The sequence below is a fragment of the Sturnira hondurensis genome, unplaced genomic scaffold (genome assembly GCF_014824575.4).
Source record: "Sturnira hondurensis isolate 20B ecotype Veracruz unplaced genomic scaffold, ASM1482457v3 Scaffold0021632, whole genome shotgun sequence".
NCBI lineage: Eukaryota > Metazoa > Chordata > Mammalia > Chiroptera > Phyllostomidae > Sturnira > Sturnira hondurensis.
In genome coordinates, this window is record NW_028094263.1 from 1,292,725 (window position 1) to 1,316,765 (window position 24,041).

Genomic DNA, 24,041 nt, shown 5'->3' on the forward strand with positions numbered 1-24,041 from the left:
TTTTCAACCTACTAACTCCCACCCTCTATGTCCCGGTTTGTGCATCTGTAGAATGGGAATAATATCCTCTAACCTTAAAGGGTCACGGTGAGGAGTGATTGAGATCCTGTTTCTGAACAGTGTCCAGCACCACTGGGTCTGCGCAGGGGCTCAACGAAGGCCAGCTCCTTTTGACCGTGACCCTGGTCTTACCCTCCATTCCTCACAGTGCAAACTAGGACCTTGGCAAATGTCTGGTACTTGGAAGATGGACATTATCATGGTTGGGGATGGTGCCGGCCATCTCAGCCACCAGGGCCATCGGGAACCAGGCTGTCTGAACGGCTCCAAAGGGATCTTGTCCTCTTTCTGAGAACCATGAATTTGGAATCTGGCATTTGCAAATCTGACCTAGCAAAACATATGCAGGTAGCAGCTAAGTTTTTCTCTCTCAGTGAGAGGAGCCAGAGGCTCGCCAAGGAGTCGGGGCTGTGAAGCTGGAAGCAAAGGAACAGTAACGTCCCTGGGTCACCGCACCCTACTAGTAAAGGCCAGGGCGGTCGTGAGGCCAGCCCTTTGAAGCCAGTGTGAAGCTCTTGCCTCACCGACACACCACAGGGAAGAGGAGTGCTGAGTGAGGGAGAAGCCCGAGTGAAGACTTTTATGAGGTGAGGGACTCTTCTGAGGAAACATGACAAGCCGAGAGGAAGGGCTTTTGACAGTCACCAAATAAGTAGGAATGAAAGGGCTGACTGCCACGTCCACACCCTCAGCGGGGAGGGTATAAAGGCTCCCAGGAGAAGGAGACCCACACGCTCCTTGGAGAACTGGGACTCTCTTTTGCTGGGTACCTTTCTCTCTCCCGGCACCATGCCTTACAACTGCTACCTGCCCAACCTGAGCTGCCACTCCAGCTGCCCCTCCCGGCCCTGCGTGGCCCCCAGCTGCCACAACATCCCCCTGCCCGGGGCCTGCAACATCCCCGCCAACGTGGGCAACTGCGGCTGGTTCTGCGAGGGCTCCTTCAATGGCAGCGAGAAGGAGACCATGCAGTTCCTGAACGAACGCCTGGCCAGCTACCTGGAGAAGGTGCGGCAGCTGGAGCGGGAGAACGCGGAGCTGGAGTGCCGCATCCAGGAGCGCTGCCAGCAGCAGGAGCCGCTGATGTGCCCCAGCTACCAGTCCTACTTCCGGACCATCGAGGAGCTGCAGCAGAAGGTGAGGGGGGGGGGTGCCCACACTGCCTGGGCAGGAAGCTGTAGGGAGGGAATCTGAGATATGACTCGGGAAGAAGATGAGCTCTAAGAGTGATTGAAATGCAGAGGTTCAAGTCCGGCTTTTCCGTTTTGTTTTCTTGAGGGCCCATGTTATTCGAGGCCCAGGACTGTTAGGTCTGAGTATTTGCATAGTGTTAGTCTATGTGGTGGTAGCAGCACTTTGCATAAATAAGCTGTAATTAAAAGCTGCCTCTGAGTGCTTCTGTGCCTTTGCCAAGCTCTGGAATCATTACCCTGGGGTGAGAGAAAAGACGGAACTCAAGAGGGGAGCTGAGGAAGTGGGGCCGTTGGTAAAGACTGGACCATTTTCCTCTCCCTTGTCCGGACTTCGGGCCGCTCTGACCTCTGGTCGCTGTTCTCCTGTGGGCACCCAGTCTCCTCGACTTCGCTGCCCTGCCCTGGGTGCTTTGGGCTTTTCCTGGCAAGCACTGCCCCTGGAGGGCAGAAAAAGGCTGGCTAAAGCCAGAAAGAGTGGAAACTACCTATCAGGACGTAGTGCACAGCCATCCTGGGTGGCTGGGAGGGCGTGGCTGCTTCCATGACCCAGTCCCCACCACGGCCCCGCCCCCGACTGCTAGTTTACACACTGACCTTCCCCACTCGACCGGAAGTCTTTTCAGGGCCTGATCTAGCGACCTGGTGCTTACTCATTTTTATGTCCACAGCTCTTAGAGAGTACATTTTAAAAAATAAATGCTACTTAGTATCAGCTTCTCAGGATTGCTTATTAGGAAAGAAAAAGGATGATTTATCTACAGATACTTCCCTTATATTTTGGTGCTCTTGTCAAATTTAATTTCTTAAATATTTACTGAGCATGTAGATAGTATTTAATAACTTTATATAACATCCACTGTGATTTTTTTTTTCACTCTGTGCCTTCCATACACGTGAATTCGTAGGGATGGCTGCTGTTGAGACAGGAGCCAAGCTCACTCTCAAATGTTTGGCGTCTTTCAGGTCCTGTGCAGCAAGGCGGAGAACGCCCGGCTGGTGGTGCAGATTGACAACGCCAAGCTGGCCGCGGACGACTTCAGGACCAAGTGAGTGGCCCGTGGGGTGTTGCCTTCCCTCTCTTCTCTCTTTCCCCTTAGCCTGTCCTCACACGGACAAGCATTGACAAGGCCCTTCCCTGGATGTTTTCCCCCAAACCTCTGAGGCTGCCCGGAGCTCAGACTCTTCTCCAGATTCCGCCTCGTCCTCCTGCCCCCTGTGGAATGACAGCCCCACCTAGTGCAGAAGTCTGTTCCCCGGATGCGCTCCGGTGCAGAATTCAACCAGGAGAATTTGGGAGATGGGTTAATTTCGGAAATGTCACCATTTGGGGGGGGGGGCTTTTATCCCCTTAAGTCCACTGGCTCTGTATTTATTAAAAATAATTACCAGTGCATTTTTTTCTGTAAATGCTACTTCTTGGTGTTAAAAGCCTAAATGAAGTAGAAGGCTGTAAAACATACAAGTCCCAACTCCCAGTCGTCTGACAAAGCAAACCAGAGTGCAGGCCGGGCCTGTCTCTGATGCTCCTGTACGTATCACAGGTACGAGACGGAGCTGGGCCTGCGGCAGCTGGTGGAGTCAGACATCAACGGCCTGCGCAGGATCCTGGACGAGCTGACCCTGTTCAAGGCCGACCTGGAGGCCCAGGTGGAGTCTCTGAAGGAGGAGCTGCTCTGCCTCAAGCAGAGCCACGAGGAGGTGAGGTTCCCCAAGGAGCAACGGCATCCAACTTGCTGAGGCCTGTTTTCAACCCCAAGGGCAGCGAGTGCGGGAGAGGCTCAGCCAGCGGGGGAAGGCGTCCTCCAAACAAAAAGAATGAGTAATATCTAACAATCCCTGATAGCAGATTCGGGCTTGTGAGCCAAGGCAGGAATGAGAGTGAAGGATGCACAGCAACTCAGCGGCCTCCTCTGCTCCCAGGTCAGGGCAGACGGGCTGCAGAGGCCTTTCCCCAAGTCTCCTTTTAGCAACCAGAGAGGCCAAGACCAGGCTTCTCCACACGGCAGGAGGGCTGAGCTGGCAACAACCCCCACCCCCTTCCTTCATTCTGAGCTCTTTCTGCCCAATCAGAATCGCCTGAAGGAAACTGAAAAAAAAAAAAAAAAAAAAAAGAAGAAGAAGGCTCAGCACCACTGCTTGGCTGCACCATACAGAGGACTGATACGCAAACCTCAGATTCCCTAACAATGTAGACGGTGATAGTGAACATGAATCACGTGCACACTGTGCCCCGAACGTGGTGCTCGGCGCTTTAGAACACCAGCGGTCACTTTCATTTTACAGAGGGAGAAGCTGGGGCTTCTGGAGGCAGGAAGAAGCCACGTAGCAAGAGGGAGAGAGGGGGCCCAATTCAGACCCGTCTGACACCCACCTGAGCCCCAGCACCACGCAGTGCTGGCTCCGGGAGGAGATTGGGGGGAAATGAACAGTCACTTGTTTCCTCCAGCAAAACCTATACTGGGGGAATCGCCAAATCCCCAGTTACGTCTATTCTGTGCCAGCGTGGCGGATTTTGGAGTAAGCATTTTTTAAGTTCCTTTCTGGCCAGACCCTATCCTTTTTATTATCCATGGTTAAGAACCTAGTGTAAGAGGCTGACTGGTATACCAGCAAAAACACCGAACTTGGTGTTTGGGGTCCGCAGTGTGAATCGGGGTCCATTACATCTCACCTCTCCAACTGAGGAGTGGTACCCTGAATACGGGGGTGGAAGGCGACCATGGACTTGAAAGCGCTTTGTAGACGGGAATACACAAATTATCATGAATATAAAACCCAGTTAATGAGAGGATCAGAGGGAAGGGAGCTGTTGAAAGCTTACAAGTGATCACAAGTTGAACTGCATTCTCAGAGGAGAGGATTGGGATCCTTTGTGACATTTACAATTTTCAAATCTTTAAAACTTAATAAGTGCTGTTAAAATATTTTAACCTTTCCACCAGGAAGTCAACACCCTGCGTTGCCAGATTGGAGACCGCCTCAACGTGGAGGTGGACGCCGCCCCCACCGTGGACCTCAACCGCGTGCTCAATGAGACCAGGTGTCAGTACGAGGCCCTGGTGGAGACCAACCGCAGGGACGTGGAGGAATGGTTCGCCACCCAGGTGGGCACCTCAGCACAGGGCCACTCAGGACCTTGGGGCCCTCAAAGCACAGTCTGATCCCATCTCTTACCTTTGGTGTCTCAGACCCAGGAGCTGAACAAGCAGGTGGTGTCCAGCTCAGAGCAGCTGCAGACCTGCCAGGCAGAGATCATCGAGCTGAGACGCACGGTCAACGCCCTGGAGATCGAGCTGCAGGCCCAGCACAACCTGGTGGGTACTGCCCACGCCTCCTGGTGACAAGTGTGAGGTCGGGGAATCAGAGCCACTGGCAGGCCTTTTGGGTCATAGTCTCCTGAACTCTTGAAGCTGTGACTTGCATGGAACCCTGTGGAGGGATGTGTTAAAGGAGCAGCTCTGTGACATTCCTTCTGTCCCCCCACAGAGGGACTCCCTGGAGAACACGCTGACAGAGACCGAGGCCCGCTACAGCTCCCAGCTGTCCCAGGTGCAGTGTATGATCACCAACGTGGAGGCCCAGCTGGCGGAGATCCGGGGTGACCTGGAGCGGCAGAACCAGGAGTATCAGGTGCTGCTGGATGTCAAGGCGCGGCTGGAGTGTGAGATCAACACATACCGGGGCCTGCTGGAGAGCGAGGACTGCAGGTGAGTGTAAAGCTGGTGATACTTTCCTTGAGGGCACGTGAGGTTGGTGTGGGGGTGAGGCATCTTCTTGAGGGAAGTGAATTTACAAAGTCAAGCTTTTGGACAGCAGCCAAGGAAGATATAAACCAAGTGTGTTAGAGCATGTTTCTATTTCTTCAGCTCATTTTACCCTAACCTGCCCCAACGGTTTTGTCTTCAGGCTCCCCTGCAACCCCTGTGCCACAACCAATGCATGTGACAAGCCCATTGGACCCTGTGTCTCCAATCCCTGTGCCCCACACCCTCGGTGTGGGCCTTGCAATACCTTTGTGTGCTAGAGACATCGATGGCAAGCGCAGAGGGGCCCCGAAGTCACACCCTAACGTCACCCAAGCATCTCCAACACTGACCGGTTTGGATAAAGGAAGAATTGTCTATCGGCACCAGCCTCCAGGGGTCACCCCCAGGCTTCTGCTGCATGTCCTGGCTTGATTCTTTACTATAAGAGATGGTAGAGTCTACTCATTGTGTCTATCTTCTGAAAAAATATAGAGAAATCCGTAACAGGATCAAGTAGTATCTATTGTCCCAGTGACATATTTGCATAATGTGCTATGCTTTAGCAGTTCCTTATCTAGATGTGATTTTACAGTAATTACATTCAATGTGACCTTGCTGATGGGCACCCTAGGAAACTAAATATAATGGGAAGAAATATTGCTTGTCACTCTTTTGGTCTTTGGAGATGCAATAAAAGATCCCTTGTCAACCTCTTAATAAAACCTTGTTATGGCACAAAAGTGATAATCGTCCTTTTCGTTCGTTAATTCCAAAATCGGGTGTCTTACACAAATGAAGAGTAAGCAGTGTTCCTCTCTCAGATGAAGGGGTCATTCGTCCCAGTACACGGTCTGCGGCCTCTCCTGAAGGAGAGGTCTCCTCTGGACCTCACCCACCATGGACGTGGGTTTCGCGTCTGGGAAGGAGGAGGTGGGGAAGGGCGGGCACTTGCATGACAGCGCCTGCCCACGTTTCCTGACAAGGTCCCACCGAGGGAACTGGTGAGGGGATCAGAGACACTGGTCAACCACAGGAGGCAGTGAGTCTTGAGAGAGAGGCTGTGTCTCTCAGCAACGTGAAACACTGTGACCTGAAAAGAATCGGGAAAAACATATTCAGCCAGCGACGATCTTCCTGTCCCCGGACATCGTGCTCCTGGTTCTCTGGCTTTCAGATTCAGGCTGAATCACACCTCCGGCCTTCCTGGGTCTCTGGCTTGCAGGTTGCTCCTCCTCCATAATCATATGAGCCAATTTCCATTAAAATATAATTTTTATGTATCTATGCCAGTTTTCATAATAAATCTCATCATACACATAATAAATCACATACATGTTTTTTCTCCTCTTGGTTCTGTTTCTCTGGAGAACCCTAGTACATGGAGGGAGAGCGCCAAGATGGCAGGTGATCAGGTTTGTGGTGACCTGTGTGTTCCAAATGTACCATACAGGCCCAGGAAGCTTTCCTGGGACGGGAGACTACCATGGCGATGAGCGTGCATTCAACAGGGGCCATCTTTTCTGGTTCTCACACTTCCATGGCTTCAGAGAACTTGGAGGTATTGAATTAAATTTGCCTTCGGGGTCAGCTCCCCTCTCCTTCTCCCTGCAACTTTCTTGTTGTAGGTGGAAGGAAGGAAGGGAGGGACTGAAGGAGGGAGAGAGGGGGAGAGAGAAAAGCAAAACAGAGTGTGAGAATGTAATGGAGGGCTCAGGTAAAGGGTTATTAATAAGCCTCAGGAAATGGCTGACACTGGGACACCTTGGTTTTGCTGCTGGAGAGAGGAGAGGGAAGAGGCAGAGGACAATGACTGTAGGCTGTTAGCATCCCATGGACTAGGGGAAGGACTGCCTGGGAGCGAGACCGTGCAACGCCCCCTCTTATGCCCATGCCCTTCTTACAAGAGCTAGCCTTCCTGTTGACAGAGACCCTCGGCTCAAGCTCGGGCCAATCCGTGTCTGCGGAGGAAGTGACACTATGTGACTTCTGAGATTGTTCACAAAAGCAGCAGCAGCTTCCCCCTGGTTCCCCTGGGAGGCTCAAGACCCAGATCCCGAGCCATGAGGAAGCCCAAGCAGCCTTCCTGCCTTTCCGGACGACGCCCCCGACATCACAGAGCAGAGATCAGCCAATCCGCCGCGCCTCTCCAGAACTCCTGACCCACAGGATCTACGAGCTAATAAAATGCCAGTTGATTTACCGCACTGTGTCTGGAGTATTTGTTACGCAGCAGTAGTGACTGGAACAAGGGCTCTCTCTGGGGCCTCTGGTTTGTCTTCACCTCGGGCAGGAGCCCAGTGAAAGCATTAGGCATTCACTTCTCTACTTTCCCGCATCCTTGAAATTCTAGAGGCTCTAAACAGGGCTGACTTTCTTTTGTCAGCTGTATCTCTCGTTGTAACAGTGGCTGAAATAAGCATACTGTACTAATCAGGTGGTGATTACAGAAGAGGCTGTGCTAACAAACTCACAGAAGATTCGTGTATTAAAAGGTTCCTTCTAAATATTTTGTAGACATCAGCAGTTGCAGTTCCTGCTTAACCAGGGAATGACCCTGACTGCAAGAAGTCAGGACGCCTGAGCTGCTGGGATGGGCTTGTGACCCGAGATCCCCATCTTCCAGGTTGCTGGCGCCTGAATAAAACCATTCCCTTTATAGCAGTGCCTGCCTCTGGAGTATTGGCTTTCGAAGCAGCAGGTGGCCGGGCCTGCATTCGGTTACACAGAGACCACCCTCGAAGACATTTCCCAGCTTGTCTTTTATTCCTTTAAAGATGGCAACATATCATATTGTAATCTGTGTTTGATAACTCCAGGATCTGAGGTCTTCATGGTCTGTTTATGATGCGCTGTTGTTTCGACTGGCCCTCACTCATGGTGCCTTGTTTCCTTGTGGGATCAGTCACGAATGACTGAGTCATCCCTTGCGTCAGCCAGGACACGCGACATTACAGCTACCGCAGTCCCCATCGACTCCCAAACTTCCCAAATCTTAACCAGGGGAGTTCCTTCCTTGCCGGTGCTCCAAGTCCAGCAGAGGCCATTAGGAGGCGCCAGTCATCCTACTTACTCGAGAACCCAGGCTGAGAGCACCTCCAAGTCTAGCTCCACAGCCACAGGTCTGCTTGGGAGGGGGCGACTTCCGCAGTGAGTCATGAAGCTTTGGTCACATGTTATTAAGCTGAGCAAGTCACTTGGTCATGCCTAGCTTCAAAGGATATAGAGAAGCGCATTCCTGTCATACTTCTGAAAGGCAGAAATATTTGGTGAATAACACGAATGTTTATCGTTTCTGTTTTCACTGGAATATTGTTTGTGGGGCTTCGTTGAGGCAGTGAATTGACGGGTGCGTGTATGCACCGTGGGCATCTGTTCCCGCCCGTGCACTCAGGCACTACCAGCGAGGGGCTTCTTCAAGCTCGTGGCCTGAAGATTTGGGGGATCACGCAGGTAATGTGCAAGACCGGTGCCCTGTGATGGGAGTGGGTAGGAGGAGATTGCATACCGCTCCCCATCACACCAAGGGTGTGGCCCTCTGGGGTCCCAGCTTTGAGGAGGGGGATCTGCCAGGGGAGTCTCCACAGTGGGTGGGACCTGGACCTTATGTTCTGTTTCTCCCCCCCGAGAGGACACAGAAACTGTAATTTGAGTTTGTCAGATGCAGCGAACGCCCCTGAGGGAGGAGAGGTTTCGGCACGCAGTCTGCCTCTCTGGGTGTCTACCAGGTGCTTCGTTCTTTGGAATTTTTTGGAAGTCTGTACCATTTTCCCAGTTCTTTGATGCTTTAAGGAGACTCAAATTTTTAAAAACAAGGAGACAGCAGCATATGTGGTGGTTTTCTTGATGCAGGTTCACGTAAATGGCCTAGTCGGCCACGACCCCTGAAGGAGAATCTCTGGGGCTGTTCTGTCCACTGGCCAGTACATGGGGCTCTTTAATATAAACACACACACATGAAGTACAATGAAAATTCAGCCTCCCCATCACACCAGCTGCACCCACAGCGCTCAGTGGCCCAGTGGGTGCCACGTTGGGCGGAGCGGACATGGCACGGGGACGGTTCTGTGGTTGTGGCGGGTTCTGTACGACGGCGTGGTTTCCAGACCCCACCGAGCAAAGCGGTGACTGAGAATGAGGGAGGGCGAGGGGGGCACGGGGGCAGGGACCCCACTCTCTCCTTGTGGGCACTCTGACGGCACTGCACTTTGAGGGGCCATCTCACATTTGTTTGTGATTTTATTTATTCATTCGTTTAGTAAAACAGTTGGGAGTGCCCACCATACAGGAACCATGGGTGTAAACCCGTGAGCAAAATACCGGTGGTCTCTGTGGTTGTGAAACTTATAATCACCTGAATATATTCTTACTCTAAGACCTAAGACAAAGAGGTGATTTTCTCTGGTTCCCCAAGAAAGCCTGGTGCAGAGGGAGAATGGGCTTCAGGAGCAGACAGATCTGGGTTCAAATGGAAGCCTAGCATCTTCTAGTTAAAGTGGTTGACCTCCATGAGCCTCAGTTCCTCACGTACAAGATAAGGATACTAGTACTTATTGTGTATAGTTAGCTTGAGTCTCAGCCAAGAAAACACAGAGAAAGTGCTAGTGCAGTCTCTGGCACAACTGCGGGGCGGGGGGCGGTGGTAATGTGCCCACTTTGCCAAGAGATGGTTTAGTGGACGCATGATTGAAGTCAGTGCCACATAATACAATAAGCTTCTCACATCAAACCAAGCTTCTCTTGAGTTGCATCTGGTGAAGCTAGAATTGGGGCTTATTTTGCGATGGTCTCTAACAGAAACACCGGGAGCTGCACATGTAATGTCACCCGGTGAACACTAGAGGCCGCCAGAACAGATGCCAGGCCCGGGTGTTTAAGGACTCCGGCTGCAACCTTCACACCTTGCTCTTTATTGTACACCAAGAATTCATTTAATGTGCACTTAAGGCCCCCAGTTAGGAACAGCAGGGCATTTTCTGTAAAGCAGTATCGGCCACACCTCAAAATAAATTCCTAATGGATAACACCATTAAGTGTAAAAAATGCGACTATAAAAACGGAAAGTTAGTAATTGTCTCGTTTGGGGATGGTGAAGAAGTTTCAAAGCATAAAAGCAGCAGAAAGAAAAAATTGTAGAAAGATTTTCCCATATGAAAAGAAAATTGTACACATAAAAACACCACAGACACAATGAAAAAGAAATGACACTTCGGGACAAATTTCGCAACATGTGTGAGTGACAGAAAGGAAAGTTACTACACGTAGCATAAAATAAGTTCTTATAAATAAATTAGAAAAGATGGATAGCTTAACAGAAAAATTGGTGTGAGCAGATAATTTCCAAAAGAAGAAATAAAAGTGGCCTATGAAATACACTACTAATAATGAAATAAGTACAAATAAATAGTATAATGAAATTTCACGATTGGACTATGAATCATGACAAATCTCTTGACAAAGAAATAAGTCAGAAAAAGTCAAGAACCACACGATTTCATGGCTATGTGGCATATAGAACAAAAACTCATAGACACAAACAGTATGGCGGTCACCAGAGGGAGGGGGCCCAACATGCGGTGATGGAAGGGGATCTGACTTTGGGTGGTGGGCACACAATGCAATATGCAGATCATGTACCACAGAAATGTACACCTAGGACCTATGTGATTTTATTAATGAGTGTCATCCCAATAAATTCAATTTACAAAACTGGTATTGGGAAAGCACTGTGACATGGGTGCAAATGGGGACCATTGTTCCAAAGGATAATTTTAAAACATTTATTCACAGCCTTAAAATTATTAACATGCTGAAGATTCAGTAATTACATTTCTAGGGAGATCGCATGATTACATATTTTAGGGAGGTGAGAAAGATGCACAAAGGTTCACATTTATGGAAGTTCATCTCAGCGTTTTGCTTTCAATATTGGAAAACTGGGAACAACTTAGATATCCAACAACAGGGAAGGTTTACATCAACATGAAAATACAAACGCTCACATTTATAATATTTAATAATCAACATAGTTATGAGCATTTTCGCAGGTTAAGTACAACACTCAGTACATAAATCAGTTTACACAGTATGACTTGATTTTGTAAAACTGTGCCGGGAGGAAGCCTTACACTAGCTCAGGTCTTACCTTTCTCCTCCAGTCTCCTTCACCGCTGCTCGTGATGCGGGCGTCAGTGGGGTCTTTCAACACCCACTGCCCCCAGCACAGGGTTATTACTGTAGAAACACAGAGAGGGTGACTTGAGTCAACGCTTAGCTTATGCAATTTGAAATAGACTTTTGTGGTGGGGGGAAGTGACAGAGAAGACCTTGGGCCTCCCAGCTGGGGTGATGGAAGGAAGCAGAATTTGTGGAGAGCGGGGAGAACTCAGGCATCTCAGCTGAGCCATCAGAGGAAGGATGTGGTCAGGAGTAAGAGAGGACCATGCACCTCTCGGGGGATGCCCACCATGCACTGGCGGCCACTCTCTTTTATGCGAGGGGGCTGTCCAAGGCCCCCAGACTCAGATTCCGTCTCTACTTGAAGGATGGTGGAGAGAAATCCTGACTGATTTCTGACCTTACGCAGAACTGACTTGTCCTGCCTCATAAGCTGGAATGAAGATTTGAAATATGTTTAAGTAGACCGAGAGAAAAACAGTTACAGATTTTTAACATACTTTGGAACATGGATTTAGAATTTATATATGGACTTATATGTATATACATGTATATTGATATCAATACCAATGTAAATATTTAGAAAAAACAAAGGAAAATAAGATAAATAAAGAGTAAAATATTATTATGGGCTTATTGACTTATCTTTAATTTTTTGTATTTTTCAATAATTCTACAGTAAGTAGGTATCAGATTAATAATGTAAACATTATTATTATTATTATTAAAATACAGCATTAAAAGCTAATGTCAAGCTGGGAAAAACATTTTTAACTCACAGTACAGATGAAGCTTTGATTTTCTATCTCACAAAGGACTCCTATCAAAGAAAAAGACCAACAACCTCTTGGAAAAACGGACCGTGGAAAAGATGATTGACAGAATAGGGAGCATAAATAGTATGTAAGCATGTGAAATAGCGCCTCATTTTATTCACAATAACAGCAAGGCAAATTAAAGCTATTTCAAGATCTTCTCTTTTTCCTATCAGAGAGTCAAGGTCGCCGACTTGGATCACACTCTGTGTGGGTAAAAGCGTGAAGAGATGGGTACTCCACCTGCCTCTTCGTGCTTTGTCACACATTGCTGACGGGAGTGTGCACTGGGCCTTTCTGCAGGGTGACTTGGCAACATCCATCGAAATCACAAACGCAAAAACCCATGGGCTTAGCAACTCCTCTTCCAAGAGTTTATGGGGAAGACATATAAAGATATGCTAAGTTATATAATAGCAAATACTAAAAACTTGTTCATAATAGCAAAGTATCGGAAATTAGAAACAAATGTCTTTCAATAGAGAATTGGCTCAGTAAATGATTGGTACGATTAACCACTATAAACAACCTTATGTACTGATATGGAAGGAGCTCTAAGATGCCTTGTCAAGAAGAAAAAAAGAAGTGAGAACAGCATGCATATTTGTGGGGCGAATTCACCCCATTTTGGGGTGAACTATATAAATGTATCTTTTTGGATAGAAATAATAGCTAATTTTATCAAACAATACGTGGCCCATCACTCTTCTAAGTGCTGCGTTTCCATAAGCACTAATCCGTCTCACCTTCCCGGCAGCCCTATGAGACTGCGGCCCTTACCACAACCTCCGTGTTACAGACAGTAAATTTGGGTCCAGGGGTTGAGTGATACTGGGGACAGGGGGAGGGCGAGTGAGAGGCGGGCTTGGCAGGACACAGGAATAGAAGGGAGACTGTTTGCTGTGTCCCTTGTGCACGGCAACCACACGAATGCACCGTCTGTCATTTACAAAGAAAGAAAAGAACGTGCCTGCTGTGAACGTTACCGCGTTATACTCACCCCGAGGAGTCTGTCCATCTGCGGGTGCGGAGTGGCCGGAGGGACCCTGAACCGGGAAACAGAGCATCTGTGGCCCAGTCGATCAGGAAACAGAGCAGGGTCAAGTCAGGCCCAGCTGCCATCCTTTGTACTTAATAAAACAAACAAACAAACAAACAAACAAACCCCTTGCAGGCGGTGGTCGGGGCGGCACTAAGTTCTGTCCGTGTTTCTAACCCATCTGATGACCCAGTCGCCTGGGAAACTTGAAAGCGGCTGCTCAGGCTCCCAAGAGCACATGGTCGGACGGAGCACAACTGGGTGCAGGTTGGGACCCGTATTTCTCAGGAGCCCCTCGCAATTCTGACCGAAAAATCTGGTTTAGGAACCCAGAACCACACGGTCTTCGGGGGTTCCTCCCAGTTCTAAAACCATGATGTAGGTACTGGGTCAGATCAGATCCAAGTCACCTACTCCTCCTCGCTGTCTCCACTCCCCTCGCCTCCTGGTTTTCAGTCCTTCTAGCCCTTTCTAGAGGTTGCCTCCTCTCCAGGCTCATGGGGAAAAAAGAAAAGAAACTGAAAAGGAGGGACTGCGTTCCTGGATCTGGATCTCCATGACGACCGCCGCCCTCCGCCTCCACTTCCGGAGGGCGGAGCCCGCAGGCTCTGGAGTCACCATTCCAAGGCACGACCAGGCCCCGAAGCCCAGACGGGGACAGGAGATCTGGCCCGTCTCAGAATTCACACGTGGACTCGAATTCTCTGTGGATTCGTGTCTTCCAATGGCATTTTCTTCACCAGATGATATTCTGGCTATTTTATACGCTTTTCTCTCATTCTGCCAGGTGGTCTTTAAAAACGTGCACAATTTGACTTCAACGCAGTTTTGGATGTTCAGTGACCATCCTTCCTCTCTCCCACTCCGCCCCCCGCTTCCTTCCTCCCTCCTCCAAGTCCTCCTGCGTCTCCTCCTCTATCTTCTCCATCTCCTCCTAGGGAGGAAAGGCCTGGGGCCAGGGCGTCTCACGTTCCCACCACTGCTCTTCCAGTCCATTTAGAGAACCAGGTGTGTGTTCAGCTCACGGCACAGCCCAGAGAAACATGTTTCCCCCGCCCCGTACAGGTTTATGGGGAGTCTCTGCAGTTCATGGGGCAGTTATTACTCGTGATTGATGGTTACTGACCAAGCCCAAGCAAACGTGCGGCACCCTCTGCATACCACACACACACATGCAAACACGCACGCACACGCATATTTGGTGCCAGGATGAAGATGCCACTCCCAGTTGGGAGGAGCCACCTGGCCAGACCTTGTCGGCCACCTCTGCCTGCGGCGGAAGGTGCAGGGCGTCTAGCTTTCCCCAGTCTGGTCCTTCCAGGATTAGCATCCACGACCCACTCACCACCAGAGAAGACGTGGAAGAGGCGCACCCCCCAGGCCAGAGCCAGAGTGTTCGCCACGGCCTCCTCCCTCCTCCCTCCAACCTGGGCTAATGAAGGCCGGCCCATGTTTGACCACGATGACAGGCCTTCCCAGAGATGTATTTTTACCCTCTGGACAAATAGCAGTTGGGACGAGTGGGGCTTTTTTTATGAGTCGAGGTACTCTGAGCTGGAAAATAAACAGGCAGCTAATGAGACGCTCTCGTGGAAACTGGCATAAATAATAACAACCAAAAACACACACATCTGTCCCTGTGCCAACACCCTTGGGGAGGGGATATAAAAGCTGCCAGCCAGCGAGTGCCTGCCAGACTTGGGGAACTCCGGCTGCGCTCCCGACCTGCGCCCTGACCAGCCGGGACCATGGGGTGCTGCCCCGGGGACTGCTTCAACTGCTGCGCCCAAGAGGAAAATTGCTGTGAAATGTGCTGCTGCGGCTGCTGCGGCTGCTGCGGGCCCTGCTGTGGATCTTGCTGTGGCTGCGGAGGCTCAGGCTGCGGAGGCTCAGGCTGCGGAGGCGGCTGTTGTGGGTCTTCCTGCTGTGGATCTGGCTGCGGGGACGGGGGCTGCGGCGGCGGGGGCTGCGGGGGCGGTGGCTGCGGGGGCTGCTGCGGATCCAGTTGCTGCGGCTCCACTGGGTGCTGCGGCCCTGTTTGCTGCCAGCCCACACCTGTCTGCGACACGAAATGAAGACCTCTCCCTCCTGCCTCCCGAGGCGGTCTCAGGGAGCTCTGGCATCTGCTCCAGGTGGAGACCCGGTGTCTCCAGGACCTTCCAAGGCAGTGTCCTGTCTCCCGTTCTATTTGTAGAGGAGGCTTGTTCTCCTACGCCCGCCCTGGTGTTTCAAGCACCTGAGAACAAAAGCCATACGCTGGTGAGGAATTAAAGCCAGGTGCCACCCCAAGTGATCCCCGAAGCTGGAAGGGTGAATCCCGGTGGCTCGATGTTAATGAAGATGAGTGTCTTGGCACCATAAGGCATCCTTATGAACATTGCACATTCAAGGTGTCCTTGGGACTGACCCCTCTCCTTCAGCTTTTGGCTGCTTTTGAGATGCAAAAAATTCCTCTTTGTTAACTTCTTAATAAACTCAAGCATGCTGGCATAACCAAATTAGTTCTGCCGCCTCTTCCTTCACCCCCTCTAGGGCCCTGGATCAGGCAGGCTCACTCTGGCGCCCACAATAGAGCTTTTGTAAGGTAGTTTGTGGGTCACCCGGCACCAGAACTGCCTGGGGGTAGTTAAAACGGAGATTCCGGAGCCCTCCCTGGACCAGGCAGGATCAGTGCCTGCCTGACCTGGAAATCTGTGTTTCTTGCAAGGACCCCAGATGATTCCAGGGCACTGAGGTTGGAGGGCCCTCCTTGTAGGCGGAAGCTGCCCTGTGCTACACAAGAGTTGCATGGTGGGGGGGGGGGCTTTAAAAATGCAGACCTTTGGGCTTTGCTGCTAGAGATTTTGTCCATCAGCCCCAGGGTGGGGGCCCTGGGCTCTGCATTTTTAAAAGCTTCCAGGTAAGGTCAGATGGCTGGCCAAGTTTAACCCTGAGGGAGCTGCATGGCTTCCTTCTGCATTGCAGTTCTTCTAGGCTGGTTCTGCTGAAGGCTTCAGGTTGGGTCAGAACTTTCTGGTAAACTCAAAGGAGAAGGCTTGTCGGCAAGATGAGCTTGGTTCTGAGTGGAAGGGTTCCTGTAGCAGTTTCGACAACATACAGGGCCTAAGGGTGTTCTGGGCAGCCGGGTCCCTCCTCCAACCTCGTGCTTTGGCGAAAGCTGCCTGCTCCGCATTAGGGTTTTGTGTCTTGGAACCAGCTGAATTTCTTCTGCAGGAGGCCCCTGCGGTGAGAGGAGTAAGCCTGACCATCTGTGAAGTGGGCCCAGCTGGGAGGTCGAAATTCAAAAGACAGCTGATTCAAACTCTTGCTGAATATGACCTCGAGCTATATATGGAATAAAACTAATTTTGCTTTTGCCCTGGGAGAACAATATTGATTTTTAATCCTACAAAGCAGTGTTTTACTCAACAAACAAAAATAATTTTGTGATTATAAGCACAGCAATGATTCTTAAGAATATGAAAAAATACAGAAAAATAGAAAGAAGAAATGATAGCCAGCGGAATTCTCACCCTCGGGGTTTATTACTAACAAGTATCTTTCCGGGCTCCTGTGTAAGTGGATTTTCAAATAACACTCGGGTGATGCTGCTTCCACTTTTTAGCCTTAAAATTATTTTCTTTTTTCTTTAAAATGAGGCTGCTACTTTTCTTTTTTTAAAAGATTTTATTTATTTATCTTTAGAAAGGAAGGGAAGGAGAGAAGGAGAGAAATATCAATGTATGGTTGCCTCTTGTGCATCCCCTGCTGGGAACTGGCCTGCAACCCAGGCATGTGCCCTGACTGGGAATCGAACCGCGATCGTGTGGTTCACAGGCCCGTGCTTAATCCACTGAGCTAAACCAGCCAGGAAATTATTTTCTGTTTAATTTTTTATAAACTAACTTTGAGATATAATTTACATGTAATAAATGACTCCCACTTCAGTGCACTGTTTGATGAGATTTAAATAACCATTATGGCCCTCAAAATCTAGAACTTTCCGTCACCCCTCAGATTGCTCAGTGCCTTCGTGCAGGCAATCCTTCCACCCAACCTCGATCTCAGATAGACATCGATCTGCTTTATATCATTATAAATTTTGCTGTTTCTAGAATATCATATAAATGAAACCATGTGCTGTGAACTTTACTTAGAATAACCTTTTTAATATTCACTCATGTTTTTGTAGCTATCAATAGTTCATTCCTTTTTATTAAGTGAATAAACTACGCTGCATGAATAAACTACATTAAGACTATTCATTTACTGATGAACATTTGGGTTGCATGCAGTTCCTGGCTATTATGAATAAAGCTGTTATGAATATTCATCAACAAATGTTTGTGTGGACGTATGTTTTCATTTATTTTGGATCAATACCTAGGTGTTGGATTGCTGGGTAGGGAGTAGAGTAAATGAATGGTTCACATTATAAGGAACGACCCAACTCTTTTTGCAAAGTGGGTGTACCATTTTTTGTGTCTGGGAGTTCCACTTGCTCCATGTCCTTGCCAACACTTGATATTGTCATACTTTGTATATTTAGCCACTCTAGCAAGTGTCTAGTGATAGCTCCTTGTGTTTTCATTTTCTTTGCTGCATTAAAAATTCCAGCAGTATTAGCAGTATCTTGCTCCAGGAGAGAATCTGAGATTTGTCTATGACATGGCTCAGTTTTCGACTCTACTATTTAAGTCACTTTTGTTCTGCCTGGAACTGGCCCCGTCAGTGCTGACTCTGGAACCCCGAGGACAAAGCCACAGGCAGAGCAGCAGCGTGCCAAGGGGACACCGTTGCCAGAGGTCACTTGGTCTACATGGTGCAGTTGTGATTAAGAGCAGCCAATTGTTTTATTGCTCAAGACCATGGTTATTTTAAAAAATTACTGACAGAGAATTGCCCTTTTTAGTTCTCTACACAGGTCCTTCTTCACTGATTCAACAAACCTTCGCAGTGAACTGCCTATGTATCAAACACTGCGCTGGGTGCTGGGTATATATCAGGGAATAAACACAGTTCTTACCCTCCTGGTGCTTATTGAATCACAGGACACGAGAGCGGGCAAAAAGAATAAAGTAGGAATGGGCTAGATCAGGAATTGGCAACCTTTTACTAAATTCTGTGGCACACCAGAAAATATATTTTTTGCTGATCTGACAGACAATAGGTATAATTTTGATTCATTCACATTAGACAGCTATTGTTGTGTTGGCTATTGTCATTTTTTAAAAATCTGACAGTCTAAAGGAAAAGAGGTCAGTGCCCCTGACCGAACAGTCAGGTACTGCATGTTTTACAGATTCTTGCAGCGCACTGTTTGAAAATCACTGGGCTAGGTAGTTACAACAGCGGCTTATTCCACTTAACAGGGAAGCGTTCTTCGAGGAATCCGGTCTGACACAATGGGGGATGTCAAGCAAGTTTGTCAGCTGATAGCAGCTATGAAGGGTCTTTTGGGAGGAGGGGCATCTCCATCCGGAATTTCATTGCTGGTTCAGCTGAGGGAGAGAAGGTGGATGGAGAGGAGGGGAGGTGCAAAGCCGGAGATCAGGGTCTTGAGTTCGTCTCCTTGCTTTGCCTTCTTCAAGGCTTGCTAAAAGTTCTCTCCCTCTCTTGTCTGAGAGCCACATCCGAAAGGACGGCACTCTCTCTTCCTAACCTCTCACTTCCAACGCTAAGTCCTGTAGATCAGATTCTGCCTCTTTAAAACGCCTTCTATTGCCCCAGACCCAAGCCACTGCCCAGTTTACGTCGTCACCACGAAGCGTTAGGGTAATTGTCCCAGACCTCTCGTGGTCTGCCCTCTTCCAGACTTGCCTTCCTTCTTCAGTCCCATCTCCACAGCCAGGGAGACCTTTCTGAGGGGCAAACCTGGCCAAGCTTTGTCCTGCTTAACACTCCCAGGTGTCAGTGGGAAGCCCAACCCATGGCCGTGGTCCACAGGCTTTTCATGGCCGAGTCCTAGTAGCCGCTCTGGACCCATCACTGTCCTTTCCTGTCCCCTTGCACTTTTCATCTGGCTGTGGGACCATGTGCTGCTCTCCCATGTTTCATGCTCTGCAGAAGCCTTCCCCACCTCCCCCCAGACCACACTGCTGTTCCTCCTGGGTGCCCCACAGCACCCCACGCATCCAGGTGTTGTAGCACCTTTGTGTGTACACGGTGCCCTAACTGCTTGTGGATGTATCTCTTTCCTCTAAACTGGAGCTCCTTATGGCTGGAATCTCAACTCATTTGTTCTGTGTCATCACACAGAACCCACGATGGCTGGTTGCAATAGATGAATAAAATTGAAATTGAGCATGATTGCATAAATTAATGAATAAGGAGAAGAATGACAGATGAATGGAGAAATGGTTGAGCTCTACCAGAGCTGCCTTTTTCTGAAAGCACGTGGAGAGGCAAGGCAGGGCCTTGGAGGCAAGGGTGTCAGGCCTCGGCATTCGGAGACCCAGGGTTTGTTTCTCTCCTCGTGTCGGTCCCAGCAACGGCACTGATGCAGCCCTTTGAGAAAGCATGTGCACTCTTTGCCTTTGTTCACAATGTGTTTGTGAAAAGCCTTGCTTTTTGTCCATTGGGTCTTGGATGAATCTTTCTTTTAGGAGCTGTTAAAATCACCAAAGGACAATAGAAATGTCGTATTAGAAAGTCGTACACCTGAAATGTATGTTATTAACCAATATTATTCTAATAAATTTAATTAAAAAAATCACCAAATGCAAGAAGAACCCTGGAAGTCTACCAGATGCTTGAGGTGCAGGTGAGAGGAAGAGAAAGAGGAAACAGAAGCAGAGGGACCAGTCAGGTGCCTTCCGGGGACAGGTAGGGCCGGTGGTCTGGGGGCAGGCTGCTCACCGAACAGGACGAGGGACAGCACTGTGGGCTAAGCCTGTGACATGTGGCTTTGACAGAGCCTCCTGAGAAAAGGTCTGTCCAGCCAGGATGGAGAAGGGGAAGAAGAGCAGATCCGATTATGGGGCAAGCTGTGTGGGACCTTTAGCAAGTGAGGAACATTTGGACTCCAACCCCTCTTCCTTTCCTTCATCTACAATGGAGGAGGAAGGTTCCCTATCTCGTGGGATTACTGATGGTTTTAAATGAGATCATTGCTGTAAAGCACAGGTATTTAAAATCCAGCCCAGAGATCCCCTATCCCATGGAGCCCATTGCAGCTCCTCTCTATGGATCCCTGTGTGTCTATTGTTAAGTAAATCATTGCATTGCAGTGAGTTTGCCTGCATGCCCGCCTGCCCAGTAGAGAGCAACATCTACGAGAATGAATGAGCAGGTCTGACACACGGGCATCCCTTGTGTCCTTCCCAGGGCTCGGTACAGAGGTCTAGAAGATGGATAACTTCCAAGTCCCTCTCTTCTTCCCCTGTCCACGATGCTCAGAAACACAGATCACTCAGCTTGGAGGTGATGATGCTTATTCCAAGATGATCCGTAGCTCCAAGGATTCCAGATTTAGCAAATCAGTAAACAAACAGCTTCTTTATGAGTGGATAAACAACTCCAGGTCAACAAACCTTTGCCATAATAAGATGTTCCTCTGAAAAGTGGCCCAAACAGCGAGGAGGAAAATGATGCCGGAGCTCCAAACAGCACGTGCCAGGAAGGGGGTATAAAAACGAGGGCCCCCTGGGAGCTGTCTCAGTCAGGTAGCAACCTCACCACAGTCTCAAGGGAGCAGAGCCACCTCCGCCATGTCGGGAAGTTGCTGTTCTAGGAAATGCCCCTCCGTGTCAGCCGTCTCTCTCTGTTCCACCGAGGTGAGGTGTAGAGCGCCCGTCTGCTTGCCCAGTTCCTGCCAGAGCCAGACATGGCAACTGGCGACTTGTCAAGACGGCTGCGGATCGTCCAGCTGTGGCCCACAATGCTGTCAGCCTTCCTGTTCTGTGGGCAGCTGCGTCCAACCCGTGTGCTGTGAGGCCACCATTTGTGAGCCGTCTTGCTCCGTCAGCAGCTGCTGCCAACCTGTGTGCTGTGAGGCCAGTATTTGTGAGCCCTCCTGTTCTGTGGGCAGCTGCGTCCAACCCGTGTGCTGCGAGGCCAGCATTTGTGAGCCCTCTTGCTCTGTGAGCAGCTGCTGCCAACCTGTGTGCTGTGAGGCCAGCATTTGTGAGCCCTCCTGTTCTGTGGGCAGCTGCGTCCAACCTGTGTGCTGTGAGGCCAGCATTTGTGAGCCCTCCTGTTCTGTGGGCAGCTGCATACAACCTGCATGCTGTGGGGCTGCTTCCTGCCAACCGGTCCTCTGTGTGCCCACCCCCTGCCAGCCCACTGTCTGCACGCCCAGCTGCTGCCCAGCTGTCTGCACTGTGCCTAGTTCCTGCCAACCAGTAGTGTGTGAGCCCGCCTGCTGTCAGCCAGCATGCCCCACCCCTGGCTGCTGCCCATCCATCTGCTCAGTGGGCAACAGCTGCCAGGCTGTTTGCTGTGACCCTAGTCCTTGTGAGCCATCTTGCTCGGGGCCTAGCATCTGCCAGCCAGCTTCCTGTGCCGCTCTCGTCTGTGAGCCTGTCTGCCTTCGCCCTGTCTGCTGTGTTCCGAACCCTTGTGAGCCGCTTTGTGTCCCTAGCCCTTGCCAACAGCCCTCTTGCTGTGTCTCCAGCATCTGCCAACCCCTCTGCTCAGAGCCCAGCCCCTGCTCACCCGTGGTCTGTGTGCCCCCTCCGTGCCAACCTACCTGCTACGTGGTCAAGCGCTGTCAGTCCGTCTGCTGTCAGCCTGTTTCCTGCTCACCTGCCTCCTGCCAGCCTTCCTGCTGCCGCTTGGGGTCTTCTGCTTCTGCTACCTGCCAACCAACTTGCTCTCGGACTTTCTACATACCCAGCTCCTCCTGCAAACAGCCTTGCACGACTTCGGTTTCCTGCCGCCCAGTTTGTCGCCCAATTTGCCGCCCAGTCTGCTCTGGATCTCTCACCTGCAGGCAGCCGTATGTGACGTCCATCTCCTACCGCCCGGCCTGCTACCGCCCCTTCTGCTCCATCGTGCGCCGCCCAGCTTGTATCACTTCCATCTCCTTCCGCCCGCTGAGCTCCTCCTGTCTGCCTTGTGCCGACCCCTGCAAACAGGATTGCAAGAAGTCCACTTGCAGCCAAGTGGATGGTGCTGACTCCGCTCCCTGCAAGGCGGAAGTCTGCAAGGCTGATCCCTGCCAGCCCATTGAGGCCAAATCCACCAGCCCAACCACCCGCGACGCCACAACCAGCCAGCCTGCTGCCACCAACCCTGCCAATTGCTGAACTGACCTCAGCCTGCCAATTCCTGCAAAGCGAACCTCCGACTAGAGAGAAAACTCACTGCCCCACCCGAAGCTCATCCTGACTTAGCTAGAATCTTCTTCTTCCTGCGCCATCACTTCCATCTGCTGCTGCTTCAGAGAGCTGACCAGGAATGCCAGTGTCTGCTCCAAATGAAGGCCTCCTGGGCACCGAGAGGGGGACATTGTGGGTTCCTGTCGGCCATGGCCATCAAGCTTTGCCATCTCATCTCAAGTCTCTTTCCTGTCATAAATTTCTTTCCATCCTCACCTGTGCACTCCCTCGCTGGGTGTGCTCATGTTCCTTGGGGACCTCTTCAATGGGATAAAGATATTTAACTGTCCAATAAAATTGGCTAAGCCGAAGTGACACTCGGTTTTCATTGCGCTCTTGTTAATGCCACAGTCTCATCAGCTGACTCGCTTCGGCTTTGAGAGCAGCTTCACCCAGCCATTCGTCCATCCAACAAGCTTTCTCGGGCAGCTCTTAGGTGCCAGGGACTATGTGAGGCTCTAGCCGTGAGAAGACAAGTCTCAGTCCCTGCTCTCAGAGGAGCACACTCCAGTGGGGAGACAGGTGGACAGAGAGACAATGAACTACACTCCATTGTGCTATAAATACTGGGGTAGAGGCAAGTGCAGGCACTGTGGACTCAGCAGGGCGTGGCGGGGAACCAGGGAAGGATTCTTGGGGCCTGAAGCCTTGTCTTTCAGCTCAAGTAGAAATTTACCAGTTAGGACCCAGGAAGGAAATGTTTTCTAGGCAGGAGTCAGATATAAATGAATGGGCTTGTGAGCGCACTGTTTACTAAGCGAGGCCTGGGCAAAGGTGTGCTTAGGGTGGCGGTGAGCTCTGAGGTCAGAGAAGCAGAGGGCAGCAGGGAGCTGCCCTTGTCAGGCTTTCTCTGCTGGATAGAGGCATTTGGATTTGGTGCAGGGCTGATGGGAAGGCATGAGGGAGCTGTATACAGGGCAGTGATGTGAAGGGCACTGGGTTTTGGAATGTCCCTTGGGCCTTGGTGTTGAGAACTGCATGGAGGAACATGTTCTTGGATGTAGAGAGACTGGGGAGGAAGCCAGTGACTTTGGGATCCCCAGTGTGATGAAAACAAGTGTGGAAGGCCACACTTACAATAAGAAAGGTAACCTGGATTTCTTGTGCAAGGGCTTTGCTTATGTTTTCCTAGTCCCTATAAGACCCATTCTTTATGTAAACTCCATACACAGCCTGTATAATCTCTAAAAACAGTTTCTTCAAAGCAGTCACCCCTTACACTTAGTACACAGAATGAATGAATGGCTATCCCTTGTCCTCAAGGTGCAGCTTGGGCTACCCTAAGCATAGGAGAGGGTAGACCAAGGCTCTCAACTCTGGCACTACTGGTATTTTGGGCTGGATCATCCTTTGTTGTGGGGCTGTCCTACGCATTGTATGATGATAAGCAGCATCCCTGACCTCTATTAACTAGATGGCAGTAGCATCCTTGGATTGTAATGACCAAAAATGTCTCCTTTCAGACATTGCCAAACATCCCCTGGAGGGGCGTGTGTGTGCAAAAATCACCCCTATCTGAGAACCACTGGGTTAAAGAATGGCAGGGGGAGAAGGTTATCCTGCCACTGGTATTGAAGTTGCTGTCTCATCAGGCTATTGGGATTTATCTCTGTCTCCTTCCAGAGCCAAGAGAGGAGTTGGCCAGATTTTAAATCTCTGTGCCAAGAACGGACTCAGCGCCAAGAACGGATCACAGTCGTTCTGTGAGATTTCTT

General features: G+C 50.1%; 3 protein-coding genes across 3 annotated transcripts; all 3 read left to right on the top strand.

The window, feature by feature from the left end:
• Positions 1-843: 843 nt before the first annotated feature.
• LOC118978072 (keratin, type I cuticular Ha3-I) lies at positions 844-5,727 on the top strand. The gene is made up of 7 exons (XM_037033315.1): positions 844-1,197; positions 2,217-2,299; positions 2,795-2,951; positions 4,196-4,357; positions 4,442-4,567; positions 4,740-4,960; positions 5,160-5,727. The coding sequence occupies exons 1-7, from the start codon at positions 850-852 to the stop codon at positions 5,275-5,277; spliced, it is 1,215 nt and encodes a 404-aa protein (XP_036889210.1). The 5' UTR covers positions 844-849; the 3' UTR covers positions 5,278-5,727.
• Positions 5,728-14,775: 9,048 nt separating this feature from the next.
• KRTAP17-1 (keratin associated protein 17-1) lies at positions 14,776-15,393 on the top strand. The gene has a single exon (XM_037033115.1). It carries the CDS (start codon positions 14,776-14,778, stop codon positions 15,100-15,102), a length of 327 nt encoding a protein of 108 aa, XP_036889010.1. The 3' UTR covers positions 15,103-15,393.
• A 5,322-nt stretch (positions 15,394-20,715) lies between these two features.
• On the top strand, positions 20,716-22,267 carry KRTAP16-1 (keratin associated protein 16-1). Its single transcript, XM_037033556.1, has one exon. It carries the CDS (start codon positions 20,716-20,718, stop codon positions 22,252-22,254), a length of 1,539 nt encoding a protein of 512 aa, XP_036889451.1. The 3' UTR covers positions 22,255-22,267.
• Positions 22,268-24,041: the final 1,774 nt, after the last annotated feature.